General features: G+C 37.8%; 1 protein-coding gene across 4 annotated transcripts in view; it reads left to right on the top strand.

Annotated features, from left to right (window-relative positions):
• Window positions 1-21,560, top strand: part of Usp34 (ubiquitin specific peptidase 34) — a 190,767-nt gene that overhangs the window by 23,960 nt on the left and 145,247 nt on the right. For all 4 annotated transcript variants that reach the window (XM_037208944.1, XM_037208945.1, XM_028876366.2 and 1 more), the window contains exons 3-6: window positions 3,666-4,086; window positions 14,597-14,647; window positions 14,803-14,952; window positions 19,148-19,215. In XM_037208944.1, coding sequence (XP_037064839.1) covers window positions 3,666-4,086; window positions 14,597-14,647; window positions 14,803-14,952; window positions 19,148-19,215 — 690 coding nt within the window. The remainder of the gene's footprint in view (window positions 1-3,665; window positions 4,087-14,596; window positions 14,648-14,802; window positions 14,953-19,147; window positions 19,216-21,560) is intronic.

Here is a 21,560-nt window from a genome sequence, read left to right as displayed (position 1 = left end):
CCCTGAGTTGCTTTTGGACTCAGTTTATCAAAGTAATTGAAAGGAAACTAGAAAATTCTATGTTGTATTTACTTTTGAGTTTTTTTAAATTCATTATTATTATTTTAACTTTTTATTGCTTCTTTGTGGATTTCACATTTTTTTTTCTTTTTTTTTTTCTTTTTTGAGAGAGTCTTACTCTGTAGCCCTGGCTGCCCTGGAATCCTGGAACTGCTATATAAACCAGGCTGGCCTTGAATTCAGGGATTAAAGGTGTGTACCACCAAGCTAGGCTCGATCTTTTTACTGTTTGTTTTTGTCATCTTTGGTGATAGTTTTTTATTTATTGTTTGTTTTGGTCCTTTTCTTTGCTCTTAAAAAGACTTATTCTTGGCTGTCCTTTATGGTTAAGACAAGGACACAGCAAAGTTGGATATTCTCTGTGGGTGGGACATCTTAAAATGATGATCTATACTATTATGATAGGTATAAATGGTGAGCAGGCTTTTCTTTTTTTTGAGACAGAGTTTCACTGTGTAGCTTGGTTGACCTGAAACTCATTTTGTAGACCAGCTGGCCTCAAAGTAGGCTTTTCTTATGGACTCATATTTTCTAAGAGATCTATCTATCCTTTAGTTTGGCTGTGATAGTTTAGCTATTGGACAAGGAAGGTTGCTTGAAACCTTGTATTGACTCCTTTTTCTGTCCTACTGCAGGCACACCTGACTCAGGCTCCTGACTCCTGAGTCTTCCCAATGTTTTTTCTCGACAAGGTCTCACTGTGGTCTAGAACTCTTGTTGGTCTAGAACCTGCAGATCTAGCTGCTTGTGCCTTCCTGATTCTAGGATTAAAGGCATTCACTGCCACCCACCTTAATTCCCATTTCCTTTTTATGCCCCCCCCCTTCTTTTTTAAAATTTATGTTATGGACATTTTGCCCACATGTATCTCCTCTGCTCCACATGCATCCAGTGCCTGCAGAGGCCAGAAGAGGGCATTTGGATCCTGTGGAACTGGAATAATAGACAGTTGTGATCCACCATGTGGACACTGGAAACTGAAACCAGGTCCTCTGGAAGAACAATTAGTGTTATTAACCACTAAGCCATCTCCAGCCTCAATTCCCATTTTCTGACAACTAATTCTCAAAATAAATTTATCTTTCCTTTTCTAAGTCTTAGCCAAGATCTTTAGGAACTCAAATTCTAGCTTTAATAATAAAAATGCCTAAGTCTGTGGCTTCTCACTTTAAAGATAGTTTTCCGTTAGTATTATAGGAAGACGCTGAGTGGTGGTGCATGCCTGTAATCCCCTAATTTTGGAGTTCTTAAGGCAAGAGGATTCTGATCAGCCTGGACCCTGTCAGTGTACAAAAATGGGCAGGGATGTGGCTCGACAGTTAGAGGGCTTTCCCAGTGTACATGAAGTTTTGTATTTGACCCCCAGTATTGAAAAAGAAAAAAAGGGATATAGGACATAAGAGGTAGGCAGGCTGTTTAGCAGAAAAACATTATGAGTACTTTTTTGTTTGTTTGTTTGTTTGTTTTCAGGGTTTTTCTGTAGCTCTTACTGTCCTGGAACTTGCTTGTAGACCAGGCTGGCCTTGAACTCACAGATTCTCCTGCGTTTGCCTAATGAATTAGTGCTGGAATTAAAGGCGGATGCCACCATTGCCCTTGAGTAATTTTTGTTTTTTGTTTTAAGATTGGGAGAGAGTGTCTCACTTTGTAGTTCTAGCTTACTTTGGAATCACTCTGGCCTCAACTCGGAGAGATCTATCTGGATCTCGATGCTGGGGTAAAAGCATTGTATTTGTTTTTCCTCATACAAATTATAATATGGCTTGGGGGTTGGGGCTGGAGAGATGGCTCAGTGGTTAAGAGGGCTTGTTGGTTTTCTAGAGGACCCGGGTTCAGTTCCTACCGTCCCTGTCTGGTGGCTCACAGCTGCCAGTAACTGCAGACCCAGGGGATCTGATGCCCTCCTGTGCCCTTCTGAGGCATGAGAGAGAGAGAGAGAGAGAGAGGGAGAGAGAGAGAGAGACTGACACTCTCTCTCCCTCCCTCTCTCTCCCTCCTCCCTCCCCCACCCCTCCCCCTCCCCCCCAGGTGGAGAGAGACTGAAAGAAAAATCTTTCTGGGTTGTGGCACATACCTTTAATCCTAGCATTTGGGTGTCAGAGGCAGGTGAATCTCTGAGTTTGAGGCCAACCTGGTCTACATTGTGAGTTCTAGGCCATCCAGAGCCACATAGTGAGACCTTGTCTCTAAAAAATTCCTTAGAAATCATGGTAATATGAACTTTTTTTTGAGACAGGGTTTCTCTGTGTCGTTTTTTTGGTGCCTGTCCTGGGTCTTGCTCTGGCCTCAAACTCACAGAGATCTGCCTGGCTCTTCTTCCTGAGTGCTGGGATTAAAGGCGTGCGCCACCGCTACCCAGCGTGGTAATACGAACTTTTATAACTGGCAGAGACCTTTGAAGTAAAAGCACTTTTATTTCATCAGTGTAACAGATTCCTCCATAAATAGCATTGAATTAAGTTATTAGAGACAGGATCACAGTGGCATAGGAATTTTGGAATGGCATAGTTGATTAATTCTGTGGATTTATTATAAGGTTTTAGTCAAGATATCATCTGGAGACTTTCATGGGGCTGGAGGATCTGCTGTCAAATTTAGTGCTTGGGGGAGGCCTCATATAATTTTTTGCTATAGGCAGTTGTACTGTTATTAATGACATCATGGTTGCAATGTCCTTATGACCTATTCTTAGATGTCCCATCCTTTAATTTCCACCACATGCTATTCATTGGAAATGAGTCCCTTCTACACTCAAAGAAGAAAGTTAGGGTTTGCTTTACAAATGACAATGTGCCAGTGGTCTTCTGGTCATACTCCCAAGTTTATCAAACCTATAAAAATGAGATTATTTTTCTGTGTGGTCATACAGTGTGCTGGTGATCTATTTGGACTGTGGTGGAGACATTTTGCTAATACTTCAAGGCATAAGTCATGAATAATAGCTGATTATCTGTCTTCAGTCTTTGGATACTAATAAAGTTAAAACTAGGTACTTATTGTGTATATAATTTAGTTATTGATTAACAAGATTTTTAGTTACCTGAAGTATGCCAGGCCTTGAGCTATTAATTGAACTTGTTTACAAGAACTAGGATGTATGTAATACTTACTTGGCACTTCCAGTTTTTGTTTTTTACTGGCATTGAAGAGAGGGTTTTGTGTTCCTGAATGTGTCTGGTCTTTGAGATAGGTTCAGAATACCCACCCCAAGCAATCTTCAGGCAAATTGTTCATTTAAAAATGTAGCTAGATAATAAATTTTGTTAGTAGAATATAAAAAAAAGCTTTATTAAAAAAATTTTATATTATTATTACTTTTTTTTTGATTTTCTGAGAGAGGATCTCTATAACCTTGGCTGTCTTTGAATTCACAGAGATCCACCTGCCTCTCAGCTTCCCAAATGCTAGGATTAAAGGCATGTGTCATCATAACTGGCCTGTGATTCTGTTATTAAAAGTCAGTACAGTACTACCCTAGCAGAAGGGGGAAACATTGATATTTTTAAAAAGTATTTTAGTATTTACTTCTTCTGTTACTTATTAAAATGTATAATTGTTCCCTCTCTAGGAAGCATTTATTTATTGCATTTTATTTTCTCTTATAGGCAATGTCTGTGCTGCTTCAAGGAATATAAGCATTTGGAGATTTTTAACCAAGTAGTATGTGCACTTATTAACTTAGTGATTGCCCAAGTTCAAGTGCTCCGGGACCAGCTTTGTAAACATTGTGCTACCATTAACATAGATTCCACGTGGCAAGATGAGAGTAATCAAGCGGAAGAACCACTGAGTATAGATAGAGAATGTAATGAAGGAAATGCAGAAAGACAAAAATCAATAGAAAAAAAATCAAACTCTGCAAGAATTTGTAATCTGACTGAGGAAGAATCTTCAAAGAGTTCTGATCCTTTTAGTTTATGGAGTACAGATGAGAAGGAAAAACTATTACTGTGTGTAGCAAAAATTTTTCAAATTCAGTTTCCCTTATATACTGCTTACAAGCATAATACTCATCCTACTATAGAGGTATGTAAAATAGATACCACGGCTCTTTTATATTACCAAGTTCTGCTGAGCTTGTCAGCCCTCTCCTTACCTGTGAATGACTGAAACTAGTTATTTTGATGGTGACCTTTCTTTCTGACTACCCTGCCCTATTCCATCCCCTCTCTCTCCTTCCTTCCTCTTTTTTTTTTGAGACAGGGTTTCGCTGTATAGTCCTGCAGTCTATAGACCTTGAACTTTCTGTGTATCCTTGAGCTGGCCTTGAGGTTTGATACCTTTGCCTCAGCCTGAGAATTTGGATTTCATACAGGTGTGCACAATCATGTCCCAGCTTGATGGAAATTTTTCTAAAAATTACTGATGTTGTCAAAATTATTTTCTCCAGACCTTTCTGTAACAGTTTATGTTGAAAATTTGTATATTTATAATTGAATTTACAGAACTTAAATTTTAAGTGATTTAAACATTTTTATGCTCTTCTATGACTTTAAAAAAATAATAATATAGACTTCAGTGATGGAGTGCTTGCCTATCATTTGCATGAGGTCCTAAGTTCAGGTCCCAACACTATCAAAAGTAAATAAAAATAATAGTTGCAGAAGACCCAGGTTCTGTTTCCAGCACCCATTCAGTGGTTCACAACTGTCTGCAGCTCTAGTTCCAGGAGATCTAACCTCTTCAGGGATTCTGACCTCTTTAGGTTCCTGTACACATGTGATGGGAAAACATACAATTAAGCACACACATATACATAAAATTAGTTGTGGCCGGGCGGTGGTGGCGCACGCCTTTAATCCCAGCACTCGGGAAGCAGAGCCAGGTAGATCTCTGTGAGTCGAGGCAGCTGTTACAAGTGAGTTCAGAAAGGCGCAAAGCTACGCAAGAAACTGTCTCGAAAAACAAAAAAAAAAAAAAAAAAAAAAAAATTAGTAGTTGTGGTAAAAGAACTACATAGAGGTTTTAATGTCAGACTAGAATTTTTAATCATCAAACAGGGCTTAACAAATTATACACTTTAAAAAGTATTTTCTTGCCGGGCGTTGGTGGCGCACGCCTTTAATCCCAGCACTCGGGAGGCAGAGCCAGGCGGATCTCTGTGAGTTGGAGGCCAGCCTGGGCTACCAAGTAAGTTCCAGGAAAGGCGCAAAGCTACACAGAGAAACCCTGTCTCGAAAAAAACCAAAAAAAAAAAAAAAAAAAAAAGTATTTTCTTTTGTAAGGCTAGCTGTTTAATTCTGTATCTTTTTTTTGGGGGGGGGGGGTTGGTTTTTTCGAGATAGGGTTTCTCTGTGTAACTTTAGAGCCTGTCCTGGAACTCGCTTTTTAGACCAGGCTGGCCTCGAACTCACGGAGATCCTCCTGCCTCTGCCTCCCGAGTACTGGAATTAAAGACTTGCACCACCACTGCCCAGCTGTATCTGTTATTTTTGTGAGCATTTTCAGAAGCTTAGTAATTTAAGATTTGTGAAGATAATTGTATTTATAGAAAGAAGAAATTGGGGGCTGAAGAGATGGCAGTGGTTAAGAGCTCTCACTGCTCTTCCAAAGGACATAGGTTCAAGTCCCAGTACCTACTTGGCAACTCACAACCGTCTGTAACTCCAGTTCCAGGAGACCTGACACCCTCACACAGGCATACATAACAGGCAAGGCAAAACACCAATGCACATAAAATAAAAATAAATTTAAAAAAGAAAGAAGGAATTGAGACAGTTGTGTGGTGTTGTATTTGCCTCAGCACAGTCATTTATTACTTTTCATTCTATGAGAATGGGAGTTCACTTGCCAGGTTTGTGGGACTCATTCATGTACTACATTCTTAGTGATGAATGGGTTAAAGTCGTAAGTCTCACCAGTTGGGCTGCTTTGTATAGGTTGCTTGTATTTTCTTCCATGGCTTCGGCTTCTACTCAGGTGAACAATTTTCTTTACATTGTGATTTTAGGAGTGTTTGAGGAAGGCAAAAGTAGAAGCTGTAAGGCATCTTGGTTTCCTCTGAAATGGCATAGAATAAATTTTTTCACATTTTGGTGATTGATACAGTTCATAAGGGCCTTCAGCATTCAAAGAAGTGGTGAGAGTCTCTAGGTGGGGAGGAAAGTAGTGTTGTTGTTATGATTATAAACTGGGTTCAGGTTGGCCTAAGACTCACTGTGTAGTAGAAGATGACCTTGAACTCACTCTTGTACATCCTGGGTGCTGGAATTATAAGCAAAATTACCATATCTGCTTATGGGATGCTGGGGATAAAATACAGGGCTTTGAACTTGCTAGGCAAAGACCCTGTCAGTTAAACTCTATGTCTAGTCCTCATTCATATCTTGGACACTCTGCTTCCCATAATGCTGAGATGCTAATCATTCACATGCTGGCTTCATTCATTCATTCATTCATTCATTCATTCATTCAGTTTATTTACTTATTTATTGAAAGGGTTTCACTTATGTAGCCCTGGCTGGTCTGGAATGTGCTGTGTAGACCAAGATGGTATCAAACTCACAGAGATGTGCTTGTTTCTGCTTCTTGAGTGCTGGAATTTATTGATTTTTGTTGTTTTTCAAGACAGGGTTTCTCTGTGTGTCCATGACTGACTGTCTTGGAGCTACCTTTGTAGACCAGACTGGCCTCAACTCAGAGATCCACCTGCCTCTGCCTCTCAAATGCTGGGATTAAAGACGTGCGCCACTGTAATCTGGTAGCTTTATTGTTTTTTTCAGGTCTGTCTTTTTTCAGCTTATATCTTCTGTAACCTTCATACTACCAACTTTTCTTCACCTGAAAAATAATAGTCCTTTATTGGATTATTTTCACATTGTACTGAGAAACCATAGCCCATGAAATGGTTGTTATCCCTATTAGAAATATTCATAATAACATTTTTGAGCTAGATTCTGCTTTCTTCTAGAATTTAGTGTGTTGTTTCTGTGTAGAAACTTTGTAAAGAATATTATAAGATACATTAAACATACCAAAAAGTGTCAGATTTTTTAACAAATGAATTGCTAAAAACGTGATCTTTAGGGGCTGGAGAGAGATGCTCTTCCAGAGGACTCAGGTTGGATTCCCAGCACCTACACGGCAGCTTACAACTGTCTGTTCCAGGGGATCTGTACTCTCTTGTGGCCTGTGAAGGCACTGTTTGCACATGGTGCACTCATTTACATGTGGGCAAAGCACCTGTACACATGAAATAAAAATTAAGCTAATTTTTATTTAAAAATTTAATCATTAGAATGCATTGTAAATTGTGTTTTCATGCTTCAAATTGCTATTGAAAGATACTAGAAATACTTTCATTAGGAACTTAGGTATGTGAACTTTACTCAGAAATTAATTCTATATAATTAATTAGTTTTTGATGGGGCAGAACCTCACTTTGTAGCTGCTTAGCTCTCCTGGAGCTTTCATTGTAGACCAGGGTGGCCTGGAAGTCACGAAAGTCTACCTAGTTCTGCCTCCAACCCTGGTTACAAATTTTTTGAATGAAACTGGATGTGCTAGCTCATGCCTTTAATACCAGTTCTCAGGAAACTGAGGCAGAAGAGTCACTGACGTTTGGGGCCAGCTTGGGCCAACCGTAGTAAATTCTAGAACAGCTTGGCATTCAAAAGCATCCAAGCCAGAAAGAAATTCTTTATAGAGTACTATGAGTAATACTGAATCTGTTACTTTGTTCTTAATGTCAGTTAAATCATTAGTGATCCTTTTTTTTCTTCTTGAATTTTAAAAATAATGGTCTGTAAATGTCATAGTTACTGCTTAATACTTTTTGGGAGTAAAGTGCCTTGTTATTACAGTTTTTCAAGACAATTTCATGTGGTGGCTTGGTTGAAAGTGATGGTATATAATGTCTGAGGTAAAATTATTTATTGAAATACTAAAATTTTTATTTAAAAACAAATTTTTTATAAAAACTTAATTAAGATTATTTTACTGAAAAAACCCATAAAAGACTTTTCTTATTGAATTTTGTATAGGTAATGTTTATTAAATATTCTGTTCTTATTCATTGTTTAAAAATACCCTAAAATTGTTGTTTCTATCATAGTAATCATGTAATTAGCTTTTAATTATTTTTTTTTTCCTCAGAGAGTCCTAGATTGCAATCTTGGTGTAGTCTACATATATTCTAGAGTTAGACTATATGTATTTGCAAATATGAGTTTGTATACACCAACAATTGTTTTGGGCCGATGTTTAATAAGCAGTGCAGTGACACTTAATTTCTAGTTTGCCTTTTTGTTGTTCACTGAGACAAGGTCTCACCGTGATGGTAGCATACATTGGCCTTCACAGTGATGATGTAGCATACATTGGCCTTCACAGTGATGATGTAGCATACATTGGCCTTCACAGTGATGATGTAGCATACATTGGCCTTCACAGTGATGATGTAGCATACATTGGCCTTCACAGTGATGATGTAGCATACATTGGCCTTCACCATGGTGTAGTGTAGCATGCATTGGCCTTCACCCATGATGTAGCATATAGTGGCCTTCAACTCAGAGTCCTGTTGCTTTCATCATTTAAGTGCGAGGTTGCAGGTGTGTACCACTAGGTCCAGCTTTCTTTTCTTTGAATTCATAGTTCATCTAGTCTTTTTAATTTTTTTTAATTTTATTTATTTTCTTTAAAAAAAAAAAAAGATTTTATTTTTACTTCTCTGTATGTGGGGGCGTGTTAGAGTTAAAAACCTTTCCTTTTTATTTAGACAAAAAGGGATAAATGTTGCCAGGCGGCGGTGGTGCACGCCTTTAATCCCAGCACTCCGGAAGCAGAGTCAAGTGGATCTCTGTAAGTTCAAGGCCAGCCTGGTCTACAGAGCGAGATCCAGGACAGACACCAAAACTACAGAGAAACCCTGTCTTGAAAAAGTCCATCTAGTCTTAACTTGTATTCTTGTGCCATCCTTTCCTGATTAAGCCTTTTACTTGAACTTTTATTTTTAAGAGATGCAACTTGATGAAATCTCTTACATGGAAAAAGTTCAGAACTCATGTTGTTCATATTTTGATAGCAGTGACTAGAAACCTAGTCAGTGCCCTTATTTAATAGAGGAAGGGTTTATGTGACTTATAGATATCAAAAGATTTGGCCAGATTCCTTCTGTAGATTGCTGTGCAGTCCTAGGATCAGTGCTTAGAACATACAACACAGTGTCTTGATAATTTGAACTGATTATGCACAGCAAATACTCAAGAGGATGGAAACTTGGAGACTCTTTTACACCTCCCTTCTTTCATGCCTAGCACCTCTCTTAAAGTTGAGTAGTATATGTGTCTTTCTTCCTCCCTCCCTCCCTCCCTCCCTCCCTCCCCCCTTTCTCTCTCTCCTTTTCTTTCTTGTATTTTTGAGGCAGAGTTTCTCTGTGTAGCTTTGCGCCTTTCCTGGAACTCACTCTGTAGCCCAGGCTGGCCTCGAACTCACGGAGACCCGCCTGGCTCTGCCTCCCGGGTGCTGGGATTAAAGGCGTGCGACACAGGGGGGGGAGGGGGCGCGGCCGCACCTAACACATTTGTGTTTCTTTTTTGTATGTGTGTTTATGTAGACTGAACATACACACATGCATGTATGGGTGGGGGAGCTGTAATAGGATTGACTAAGGCTTCATGTCTGAAGGCCAGTACTCTGTCACCAAGTCCTAAGTTACTATTTTTGTGTGCTTTGCTGTGTTATACACAGCTGGTCTTGAACTTGTGGGGCTCGAGTGTCCCGCCTCCTGTGTCATCATGCTCTGCTGAAAGTTAAAAATGCTTAAAAATACTTAGTGAGTGGAACTAGGTAATATTGGGGCCAGGTGTTATTAGTAATCCTATGAAATGATTTACTGTCCTAGTGTTCTAAATTTTGTTTTGGGGGAGGGGAGTTTCAAGACAGGGTTTCTCTGTAGTCTTGGCTGTCCTGGAACTCAACTTTGTAGTCCAGGCTGGCTGTGAACTCACAGAGATCCATCTGCCTCAGCCTCCCAAGTCCTGGGATTTAAATATTTTTTGAATTTAAATAACTATAAAAATTGTAGAAGCAAAATGCAGTGACATGTAACCATTGTCCCAGCTGCTCAGTATACTCAGATGGGAGAGGTACCATAGTACAACCTAATTTCTTCCCCTTTAAAAGATTTATTGTCTATGACTTTTTTATCTGTGTGCCTTTTTATCTTGAATTCACTATGTGGCAAAGATAACCTTGAAGTAGTTTTTTTTTCTTTTTATTGACTGCTATTTTTTTTTGTTTTTGGTACCCTGTTAAAAACTCGCTTTATTTTGGAGACAGGTTATTTCCTTACATTCCTTGGTAGTTTAGAACTTAAGTAGCTCAGCAAGCTTCAGTTTGTGGCAATCCTTCTACACCTGCAGATTACTGGCATATGTAATCATGAACCTTTTTTAAATTAAAAAAAGTATACAAAATGTTGTAGCTAAATTGGTAAGAGTGTCTAGCATTCACAAAGCTCTGGTTTTGATCCCTATTACTTAATAAACTGGGTGTGGCGATTCATGCTTCTAGTTTTGGGAAGGTTTGTGCCTATAATCTAGTTTTGGGGGAGGTGGAGGATCCGGAATAAACAAACTATTCTTAATTATTTAGTGAGCTTGACGCCAGCATAGTGAGACCGTTTCACAAAAAAACAAATGATTTACCTCTTCAAAACTGGATGTGATGGCCCATTCTAGTCCGTCTTAGGCTACATACCTAGTGGGACCTTGTCATAAAATAATTTTAAAAACCATTTTATTACACTTTATTTTTGTATATTGTATATGTGTGCGCACACGTTCAAGAATTTGTAGAAGCTAGAGGACACATGAGTCAGTTCCCACTTTCTACCATGTGGGTCCTGATGAAATTCAAGTTGTCAGGCTTGGCAGCACCTTTACTAAATGATTTTTCTTGTAAGGCTTTTCTCATTTTTTGTTCATATATTCCATCCATCCATTCATCCATCCATTCATTCATTCTTTTATTTATTTATTTGATAGTGTCTCACTCTGTAGCCCTGGCTAGTCTAGAGCTTGCTAAATAGACAAAAGATCTCCTAAGTTGCGATTAAAGGAGTGTGTCATCATGCTTAATGCTTTTTTAAAATCTTTAAAGCTTTACAAGTTGTTTTTTTTTTTTTTTTTTTTTTTTTTTTTTTTTGAGACAGGGTTTCTCTGTGTAGCTTTGCGCTCTCCTGTAACTCACTTGGTAGCCCAGCTGCCTCGAACTCACAGAGATCGCCTGGTCTGCTCCGAGTGCTGGGATTAAAGGCGTGCGCCACCACCGCCCGGCTACAAGTTGTTTTTAATGTAGTCCCACAATTATATAACCGTTACTATTAGTTTAAGTACTGACTTTAAGCACAAATTTAATTCTTAACTCAGTGACTTCCAGTTTTTTATTACTCAGTTATGGAGCAATATTTGCTTTATTAGATAGAGAATTACTTCACTCTTTAATTACCCACTTTTTAATAAAGTTTTGTTTGTTTCTAAAATGTGATATAATTTCATTTGATAAACATAAGGCTTATAGTGAGATTGTATTCTAGACTTGGCTGTACATACTTAAAATGCCAGCACTAGAAAGCAAGTGGTAAGAGGAGAAATATGGACTGAGAAAAATTACTCTCAGTCTCCATATGGAACCAAGGTCATCAGGATAGAAACCTTTTCAGAGTTCCATACTGTGTTCATGCTCCTCACCAATAATCTTGATGGAAACTAATATTCCAGCATGGTTCATAGTCAGTGACAGCATTTTAACGGTGCCACAGGACCCCCCCCCCCCCCAGCAAGCGCTGTACCACTGAGCTAAATCACCAACCCCACCACGGGAGCTCTTAAACTCTGAAATTGTTCTTGCTGGTGCTTAGACCGGAACCCAGAGCCTTGTACATGCTGGACAAATGTTCTGTCACTGAATTGCATCCTCAACCATAAAGATTTTTTAAGAGTCACTTGAGGCCCTGTTATTATAAACTTTAAAAAAAAAATGGGTTTTATATACTTATTTTGGAAAGTGTTTTTATTTGCATAATTTTAGTTCATGTGCAGTGTTCTGAGAGTGCTGTGATTTGTTAGTCATTTTCAGACTTATTTCAACAATTCAGCTTTATGTGAACAGGTAAAGAATGAATGAATGCGTTCTCTTGGTATCTCTTTTAGATGAATGTAGTGTGACAAATTAAAAACAGAATATACAAAATAAAAGCTTTAAAAACTGTTCCTCATCTTCTTTTTTCAATGCTTCCTCAGTGACAGAACAGCCTTTTAACCTAATTACTAATTAGTTCATATCTTTCTAGACTTTAAAAAGAAATATATATTGTTACACACCTATTATCTTAGCTCTTGGCAGATGATGGTAGGATTAAGAGTTCAAGGTTGTCCCTGGCTGCTTTGGGAGTCAAAAGCCAGCCTAGGCTATATGAGACCCTGTCTCAAATCCTATTCCATTGTACCCCTAAAATGTGATCGGTGAGGCATGGTATTGCGTACTTGAACTAGCATTAGAAAGCCAAGGCCAAGAGGATTGTAAATTCCAGTCCAGCCTATGCTATCCAGTAGTATGATCCTGATCCTGTTTTCAAATAATTTTGATAATTAGATTTGTTTGTTTTTTGTTTTTTGAGACAGGGTTTCTCTGTAGTTTTGCGCCTTTCCTGGAACTCACTCTGTAGCCCAGGTTGGCCTCGAACTCACAGAGATCTGCCTGCCTCTGCCTCCCAAGTGCTGGGATTAAAGGTGTGCGCCACCACTGCCGGCTGATAATTAGATCTTGATCATAAGTTCTGTTTTTGTTTTTTTTCCAAGACAGGGTTTCTCTGTGTATCCCCAGCTGTCCTGGATTTCCCTCTGTAGACCAGGCTGGCCTCAAACTCACAGAGATCCACCTGCCTCTGCTTCCTGAGTGGTGGGATTAAACGTGTGTGCCACCATCACCTGGCAAGTTCTACTCTTTAATAGAGACAGAATAGTATTACCTTTTTTTCTTGAACATACAAATCTGCCTTATTTTTTTCTATACGTTTTATTTTCAACAGGCCCAAGTTGGGGGGGCGGGGTTGAGACAGTTTTTCTGTGTAGCTCTGGCTGTCCTGGAAATTGCTCTGTAGACCAGGCTGGCCTCAAACTCGGATTCTCCTGCCTTTGCCTCCAGAGGGTTTAAAGGTGTGCACTACCACTACCTGGCTTTTTACCAGGTTCTTTTTTTTTTTTTTTTTTTTTTTTTTTTTTGGTTTTTCGAGACAGGGTTTCTCTGTGTAGCTTTGCGCCTTTCCTGGAACTCACTTGGTAGTCCAGGCTGGCCTCGAACTCACAGAGATCCGCCTGGCTCTGCCTCCCGAGTGCTGGGATTAAAGGCATGCGCCACCACCGCCCGGCTTTACCAGGTTCTTAAAGGTATAATCTGTATATCATATGTCTCCAGTTTAGTCAGACAAGCTTCTACTACATCACAGTTTTTGGAATGTTTTCTTTTTGATAGGCTCTCTAGGATTCGGTGTTAGTACTACCATTTACTTCCGTGATCAGTGGGTATTAGTTTCATTTAAATTTGTTAGCAGTTTCTGAGAACATGATTATACAAGCATTTTCCAGCATTTCTCTTGATACTTCCTCAGATTGAAACATTCAAAAGATTGTCTGTAGGTCTAAAGCAGATAGTTAATGTCTTAAATATTGAAAGGTACTATTTACCCCATAGAAACCATATTTGCTTCTATAGTTACCAACGATGTTAAATCTTTTTGTTTTTCTTTAAGACAGGGTTTCTTTGTTTAGGTCTGACTAGGCTGGCCTCGAACTCGAGATCCGCTTGCCTCTGCTTCCTAGTGGTGGGATTAAAGGCGTGCAGCACCACCGCTGCAGATCGAACATACATTAGGGAATTCTGTAGTCTCTCTAGAGATTTTATTTCCAGATCGTAGTTTGAAAATCATCTAAGTTGTATTTTTATGAGAGTCACCCTGACTCTTTTGAAGTGTGCACCCCAAGTGGTTACGATCCAACCAGGATCTTACACATGCTAAGCAAGCATTCTTTACCACTAAACAGCAATTGCCGAGATAGAACGTGATTTTAAAGGAAAATGTATATTGTTCAGTTTGTTTTTTATTTCAGAAGGAAAAATAAACCCAGTGTGGTTGTGCACATCTGTAATTGTAGGTCTGTGAAGATGGAGACAGGAAAGTCATGAGTTCAAGGCTATTCTGGGCTCCTCCAGAGAGACCTTATCTCAAAAAAAAAAAAGAAAAAGAAAAAGAAAAATGAGAGGTTAGGGGCATGGCTCAGTTGTAGATCCTTTGCCTGACACTTGCTGTGCACTGAGCGGAAGGAGGAAGACGGTGTACGGTGTGTGCTACAGGAAGCTTTCTGAAGAAGGCTTTAGGTGCACTTCAGAGCTGAGTTCCTGTAACTTCAGAGTGGATGTTGCTGTCGATGGCTATAAAATAGTTACTGAGATTTTATGAGATCACTGTTAGAAAATTGTGTGTTTTTTCATTGTCATTTAATAATGACCTAATATTTCCTTTTTTTAAAATTAGGATATATCGACGCAAGAAAGTAACATATTAGGGGCATTCTGTGATATGAATGTAAGTGTTTATCTTCTTTATTCTAAAGTTTATGGAAAATTTTGTTTTCTTTTGTCTTTTGAGTTCGTTTTTAGATAGTTACTGTTTCAGTGTTTTTCAAAATTGAAAATTATTTCTCATAAGTTTAAAACTGATACACTTCTTTGTTTTTATAGGATGTAGAAGTACCCTTGCATTTGCTTCGTTATGTCTGTCTGTTTTGTGGTAAAAATGGCCTTTCTCTCATGAAGGATTGCTTTGAGTATGGAACTCCTGAAACTTTGCCGTTTCTTATAGCACATGCATTTATTACAGTTGTTTCTAATGTAAGTATTATTTGGAATTAGTTCTGAAATTTTTTAGCACAATATCTTGCATTTCACTGCCATGAAATTTTTTTGGTCTAGAAATGGTCATGTTTTGATTAATTTGCATATGCAATCTTTTGCATAATTTAAAAACTGAATATATAAGTCTGTTTTTAAAAGGCAATAAAATTATGATTTGAATAAAATTAATTTTTAAATTTAAAATAGGTAAAGATTACTCTTATCTCCTTTATGTAAAATCAAAGGTAGGTCACTTTTTTTGAAATGAACCTTCTTTGTCTGGAATTTTTGTACTGGGAAAAGTTTTTGCTACTTAGTGTTTTGTGTTATTTAAATGATGGCTATCTACTTCATTATTGAAGTATGTCTAACTTCCTTGTACATTACATCAAAGGATGTAATGTTTCTTTTTCCCTTTACACTGTCAGAACGGTAAAAATTATCTGAGAGAAGTAATTTTATTACCTGTGTATTCCCCCTTTAACTTACTATGGTCATTTCAGAAAGAGTATGCTAAAGTTAAAGGTAATTTAACCAAAACCAGAATTTTGTTATAATTATTCAAATATAATTTTTAACAATATAAACCATATATGAAAAGCACTTGGTCAGCCTTTTGCTGCCTTGCTTCCAGTTCTGGTCTCCAGTGCCACAGTGCACTGGAGCGGGAGGGCGGGCACTGGCAGTGCTCAGATTTGCTGAATGTGTGTACCTACCTACCTGTTTGTTCAGTTGGTGATTTTTATCAAGATTATTTTTAAATCCATAAGTCCATAAGTGTTTTCTGGTGTGTTGAAAAAGTTTAACACAGAAGTATATGTAGTATGTACTCTTGTATGTACCATTTAGACTGTGTGTGTTGTGTGTTCGCCAAGGCCTGCTTTTATAGTCTTGGCTGGCCTAGGCCCCTTTGGATTTACAGCTGCATTTGTTTTTATGTTTTTGTTTTTGTTTTTTTGTATTTTTTTTTCCAGTTTAAAATGTTAACTATTAATGTGAAAGTGAGAATGATGATGGTGTCTTTCTTAGAGGAGTTTTTTAACATTAAGTGGACTTTAACAGTAAAAGCAGTCTTGGTCTGGCAAGGTGTGAGGTGCTTGTGGCAGCCATGATGAGTTTAGTGCTGTCCTCAGATTTCATTTGGTTGAAGAGAGAACATCTCCTGAGTTATCCTTTGATTTCTACTTGTGTGCTGTGGCATGCAAGTGTCTGTGTTCACATAGTAAATACAAATGTAAAAGAAAACTCAATTTACAGTTGGTGTGGTAGCACTTGATGTCTGTGTAAGCACTTAATAACGACCTGTTATTACTCATTTTAGCTATGAAACATTTAACTGATTCTGTTACTCTAACTTATTTTGCCAGTAGAAATTGTACTCACTTTGGCTTCCTCTGGTCCTATTCCCTTAAAACCTAACCAATTCTAGCCTTGGCTATAAAGCAGGTTGGAGTTCAGCCTAGAATATATGAGCCTTTCTGAGAAACTAAAAATGAATGAAAAATAGCTTATTTAAATTAAAAACTTACAAACATTAGACATTTTGACTTTTTTTTTAACCTGTCTTTGGTTCTTTGATCCCACCCTTCCTGAAGTTTATAAATAAACACGAAGTGATGCTGGGCATATAAATGTATGCCTTAACTCCCAGCATTGCAGAGGCAGATGGATCTGTGTGAATTCAAGGATAGTGTGTTGTGTATAGTGAAATCCTGCCTCCAACACAGTGTCTTCAGTCAGTTTTAACGGACGTTGTACATTTCAGTTTTCAGTGTTTTTTTTTTTTTTGTCTATCATGTTCATCTAGAACACAGTAGTTTCTTCTGTTAGTCATTATGTGAACTATGATTTGTTGTTGGCTTTGTCTTTTGTTTGAAATTGTTACTTAGCCCAGGCTGACCTCAAATTTGCAATTCCCTTGGTTTATGTGATCACTTTCCTTACACTGTTTATGTCCATTTCTTTTTTTTGAAAATAGCCCCTCTTTGGGATTCTATGAATTTACATGAACTTTCATATGGAATGAAATGAGGGATAAGCAACAAAAGAGTTTCTGTAAAGATCCTGTGAAGAAAAAGAAAAGCTGATGAATTCTAGTATGATCTAGCATAGACAGACTGGCCTTACTGCGTCCTTATTTCTCTCACAGTGTAGATTACGTGTCCCCTAAAAGAATAGTTATATTTCTTGGGAACTAGATTATTAAGTCTGTTTTAGAGTGCTTCACTTTTTTCCTTTTTTAAAGACAGGCTCTCATTATATAGTCTTGGCTGTTCTGGCACTCACTATGTAGACCAGGTTGCCCTCCAACTCAGATCTACTTGCCTCTCTTTCCCAAGTGTTGGGATTAGAGTTGTGCACCATCACGCCTGGCTGGCTTGTTCTTAGTCTGATTGTTAGTACGTTTCTCAATTTTGCACAAATAGCCCACTGTTGTATGGATGCATTCTTAGAAATAATAGCTATAGCGACAGAAAAAAAAGATACCTTCTTGTGTTGTTACTTTCTTCTGACCTTTAAGTCTTTAGGAAAGGCAGCTTATTAAGTTATTGCAGATTAGAGTAGTAGAACATGAATTAAAAGAGGAGGTTTCCCTATTCCCTACTGAGACCCAGGTGGTGCTTTATCTTTATTTTTAGGTTCAATTTGATTCTAGCTTATAATACCCTTCCTCAGCTTTTAGCTCTTATCCAGAGTTTTCTAGTCCCAAACATAATATCTTTTATTAATAATATGTCAAATCTAGACATAGAATTAAAATTTAGTACATCTGGAGAAAAGAAGTACAAAGAAGACAATAAATAATCCTTACAAGTAACATGCTTTTGAAAATAATGTAGCTTAAGTTATTAATAAAAAAAATAAGATGTAAGCTTGTCATAGTGGTTTTAATAGTACTTCAGTGGACAGAATAGTTTGAACTGTCTCAATACTGCTCTTGCCAGGTGTGGTGGTGCGTCCTTTCATTCCAGTACTCAGATGCAGAGGCAGGGGGATCTCTGAATTGCAGGGGAGTCTGGTCTGCATACATAGTTCCATTCAACTGGAGACACATAATGAGATCTTGCCTCACCCACACTCCCGTTTTTACAAGTGGACCAACAGAAACTTTTGAATATAAGAAATTAGTTTAGGATTATGTATTTTTACATATTTCCATGCCAGATCAAACAGTAGGTTGACATTTTTTTAAAAAATTTTTTTTGCTATTTTATAAAAAAGTAGGTCTGATTAAGTTATGGGGAGAAGAGAACATTTTTCCCCCCTTTTAATGACATATTTAATGTGTGGTTAGAGACTTGTTAGAATTTTATTAGCACTAAGAGGGAGCAAAGGTAAACCTGCAAAGCTTATTCTTATTGGACATCATCCTCTAATTTGCTTGTTTTCTATCCTAATTTTTGGAACTTGTAAGAAATATTGCTTTATGGTGAGGCAAACACAGAATCTATGCCATTTTTCTTGAAGCATTTGAGCTCATTTTCTATCTTTGTAATTTGAGTCACTTTTTATATTTTGCACATAAATAAACCTCATTTGGTTGCAATGAATCTTCAGTTTTTTTTTGGGCTTAATCTTTACAGTGTTCAGTCTTCTATAAGGAGGCAAATGTTTCTGTAAAGATTTTTTTAGGGTTGGAGAGATGGCTTAGTAGTTAAGAACACTTCTTGTTCTTGCAGAGGACCGGGTTCAATTTCTGGCATCCACATTACAGTTTTCAATCATACCTAACTCCAGATCTAAGGTGCATATGAAACACAGAGATACTTGCAAGCAAAACATTCATATACATAAAATAAAGTAAATCTAAAATTTTTAAAAATTACATTTTGTGTGTGTGTGTGTGTGTGTGTATGTGTGTGTATGTGAGAGAGAGGGGGGGAGGGAGAATGAGCTGTCTTTTCTGCTCATGCTACACACATAGTTTGTTCATGTATATATATTTTGCTGTCATACAAAGAGATACGGAAAAGCATGGTTTTAGCATTTTTTAAGTTGATTTTATATTATTGTATATAAATTAGATTGTCTGATGGAATTATAACTTTTGTAATTTATCCTGCTCAAAATTTATAAATAAAAAGTGTTTAAGAGGTAGCCAAACATTAATTGTTGTTGTTTTAAATTAAGTGGAAGGCACCAAAATGTTTTGTATTTTTTTATACATTGTTTTTTTTATGTTTACTTACAGATTAGGATATGGCTACATATCCCTGCTGTCATGCAGCATATTATACCTTTTAGAACGTATGTTATCAGGTAAGCTTATAAAATTTCTTTCTTCATTTATTAAGTTATAACAACATAATTAAACAATTCATAATAATTCTGTTGCTGTTGAAAGAGCCTTGCAGATATATACTCTAGGGAAGATTGCAGTGTATAGATAAGTATATAGTAATTTTTATGCATGTGTATGAGTTTATATTTGATATGTATGTTTGTTTTTTACATGTGAGTTTAGGAAGAATTAAATAGACTTTTTAGGGTTTTACTGAGTTCATTCAAGAAGTAACTAAGTATTTTGCTAAGGAAGAGCTTATTTAGAAAGTAACTTGTTACACACAGTTTATAAGAAATCACAAGTATTACAGGATAAATATCAGGAAAGACACAGTAAGAATATGAGAGGGTGGACTATAATTTTACATACCCAGGAAAGGGGCGAGGGCTGTGGAGGTGGCTCTGTTGGAAAGGCACAAGCGTGAGAGCCTGAGTCCCCATGAAGACTCAGGGCCCATGACTGCAAATTTTGTAGTGAGATGGGAATTGGAGACTGATTACTGGAAGCTCACCAGCCACCTGTCCTAGCTTACGTGATGAAGTTTCAGGCAAATGAGAGACCCTTTCTCAAACCTAAAGTGTTAGGCACCGAAAAAAGGATATCTCATTTTTTATATCATATCTCATATCTCTGTATGCACACTCTTGTACACAAGAACAGAGACGTAAGTTAAATTACAGGAACAAGAAAGGTCTCTTGGAGGAGGAAGTGAATTTGAGTTTATTTGTTAGCCTAAGAAGGAAACCTAAGATATGAACTGTGCGAGTACTAAGAATTATTTTTCTTGATTAAAAATCAGGAGTTCTTTGTAGTTTTTCCTCATTTATTCATTTGTAAAGTTTTGAGTGCTTACTATTTTTCATGATACTGTTAGAGGTGTTACAGAATAATCAGGATAGCTCAGATGTGCTGAGTTCCTTATAAGTAAAGCAGTATGGTAGAGAGGAAATATGAACAGCTACTCATATGGTGTCAAGTGGATATGTTCTAGAAAAAAGAACATAGGGACCTTGAAAGAGTGTGATGAAGAAGAAGATCTGGAAGTGGAGTGGTGGGAGCCTATTGGAAGGGAGGGTGTAGTAATGATCCAGGTTGGAGTGCTCAGCAGGGCAGATGATTCAGGTCTTTGTAGGCCACTGTGAGGATTTGGGTTTAGTTTTAGCAGTGATGACTCTCTTGAAGGCTTTTTTTTTTTTTTTTTTTTTTTTTTTTTTTCTCTCGAGACAGGGTTTCTCCCTGTCCTGGAACTCACTCTGTGGACCAGGCTGGCCTCGAACTCACAGAGATGTGCCTGGCTCTACCTCCCGAGTGCAGGCCACCACAGCCCGGCTATTGAAGGTTTTAAATAGATGAATCATAATGTTTTTAAAAGACCAGTTTGGCCTTTAATAAAATTCATATTTTAAGTTCTTTTTTTAAAAAAATAATTTATTTTTATTTTATGTGCATTGGTGTTTTGCCTGCATATATGTCTGTGTGAAGGTGTCAGATCCCCTGGAGCTGGCGTTACAGACAGTTGTGAGCTGCCGTGTGGGTACTGGGAAGTGGGCCCTGGAAGAACAGCCAGTGCTCTTAACCTCTGAGTCATCTCTCCAGCCCTCATATTTTAAATTCTATAGAGACTTTAGTAGAAGCTAAGGGACCAATTGAAAGTTCCATGCCATGTTGTAGGCAGAAATTTATTAGTTATGCCAAGATTATTGATGGCTGTATAGAAAATAGGTATATTAAGTGAAAATAAAACCACTAAAACTATTAATTATGGGGCTATAAAGAAAAAGGTAACATCACAGGGGTTGGAGAGATGGCTCAGTGGTTAAGAGCACCAGCTGCTCTTGCAGAGGACCTGGGTTCAATTTCTAGCACCAGTGTGGTAGTTTACACACCAGCCATCAGTAACTAGTTCCAGGGGTTTCAGTGTCCTGTTCTGACCTCCATGTGTCCAAGCATGTGTGTGGTGTATATACATGCATACAGGCAAAACACCCATAAAATGAGTCAGTCTAATTTAAAAATTTAAAGACAAAGGAAAAAAAGGTGACATTACAGATGACACCAATACTTGCCCCTTCTTAGGTCTCTGTTTTGCCATGGATGTCATGAACAGTGATGGAAAAGACGGAGAAAGCGTAGATGAGACTTTGCATTCCCTGTGAGACATAAATGTACTGTTGGAAAATTGAGAGCATGAGCTGCTAGTTCAGAAGAAAAATTATGTAGTTGTCGGCATAAGGACTGGGGAGTTTGCTTTGTGGGTACAGTGCTTGCTGCATAAGTATGCAGACTTCAGTTCAGATGCCCAGCTTGGATGTAAAAAAGG

This window comes from Peromyscus leucopus, chromosome 10 (genome assembly GCF_004664715.2).
Source record: "Peromyscus leucopus breed LL Stock chromosome 10, UCI_PerLeu_2.1, whole genome shotgun sequence".
NCBI classification, from domain to species: domain Eukaryota; kingdom Metazoa; phylum Chordata; class Mammalia; order Rodentia; family Cricetidae; genus Peromyscus; species Peromyscus leucopus.
The sequence above is the reverse complement of the archived record's forward strand: the minus strand, read 5'-3'. Positions and strand labels throughout refer to the sequence as shown.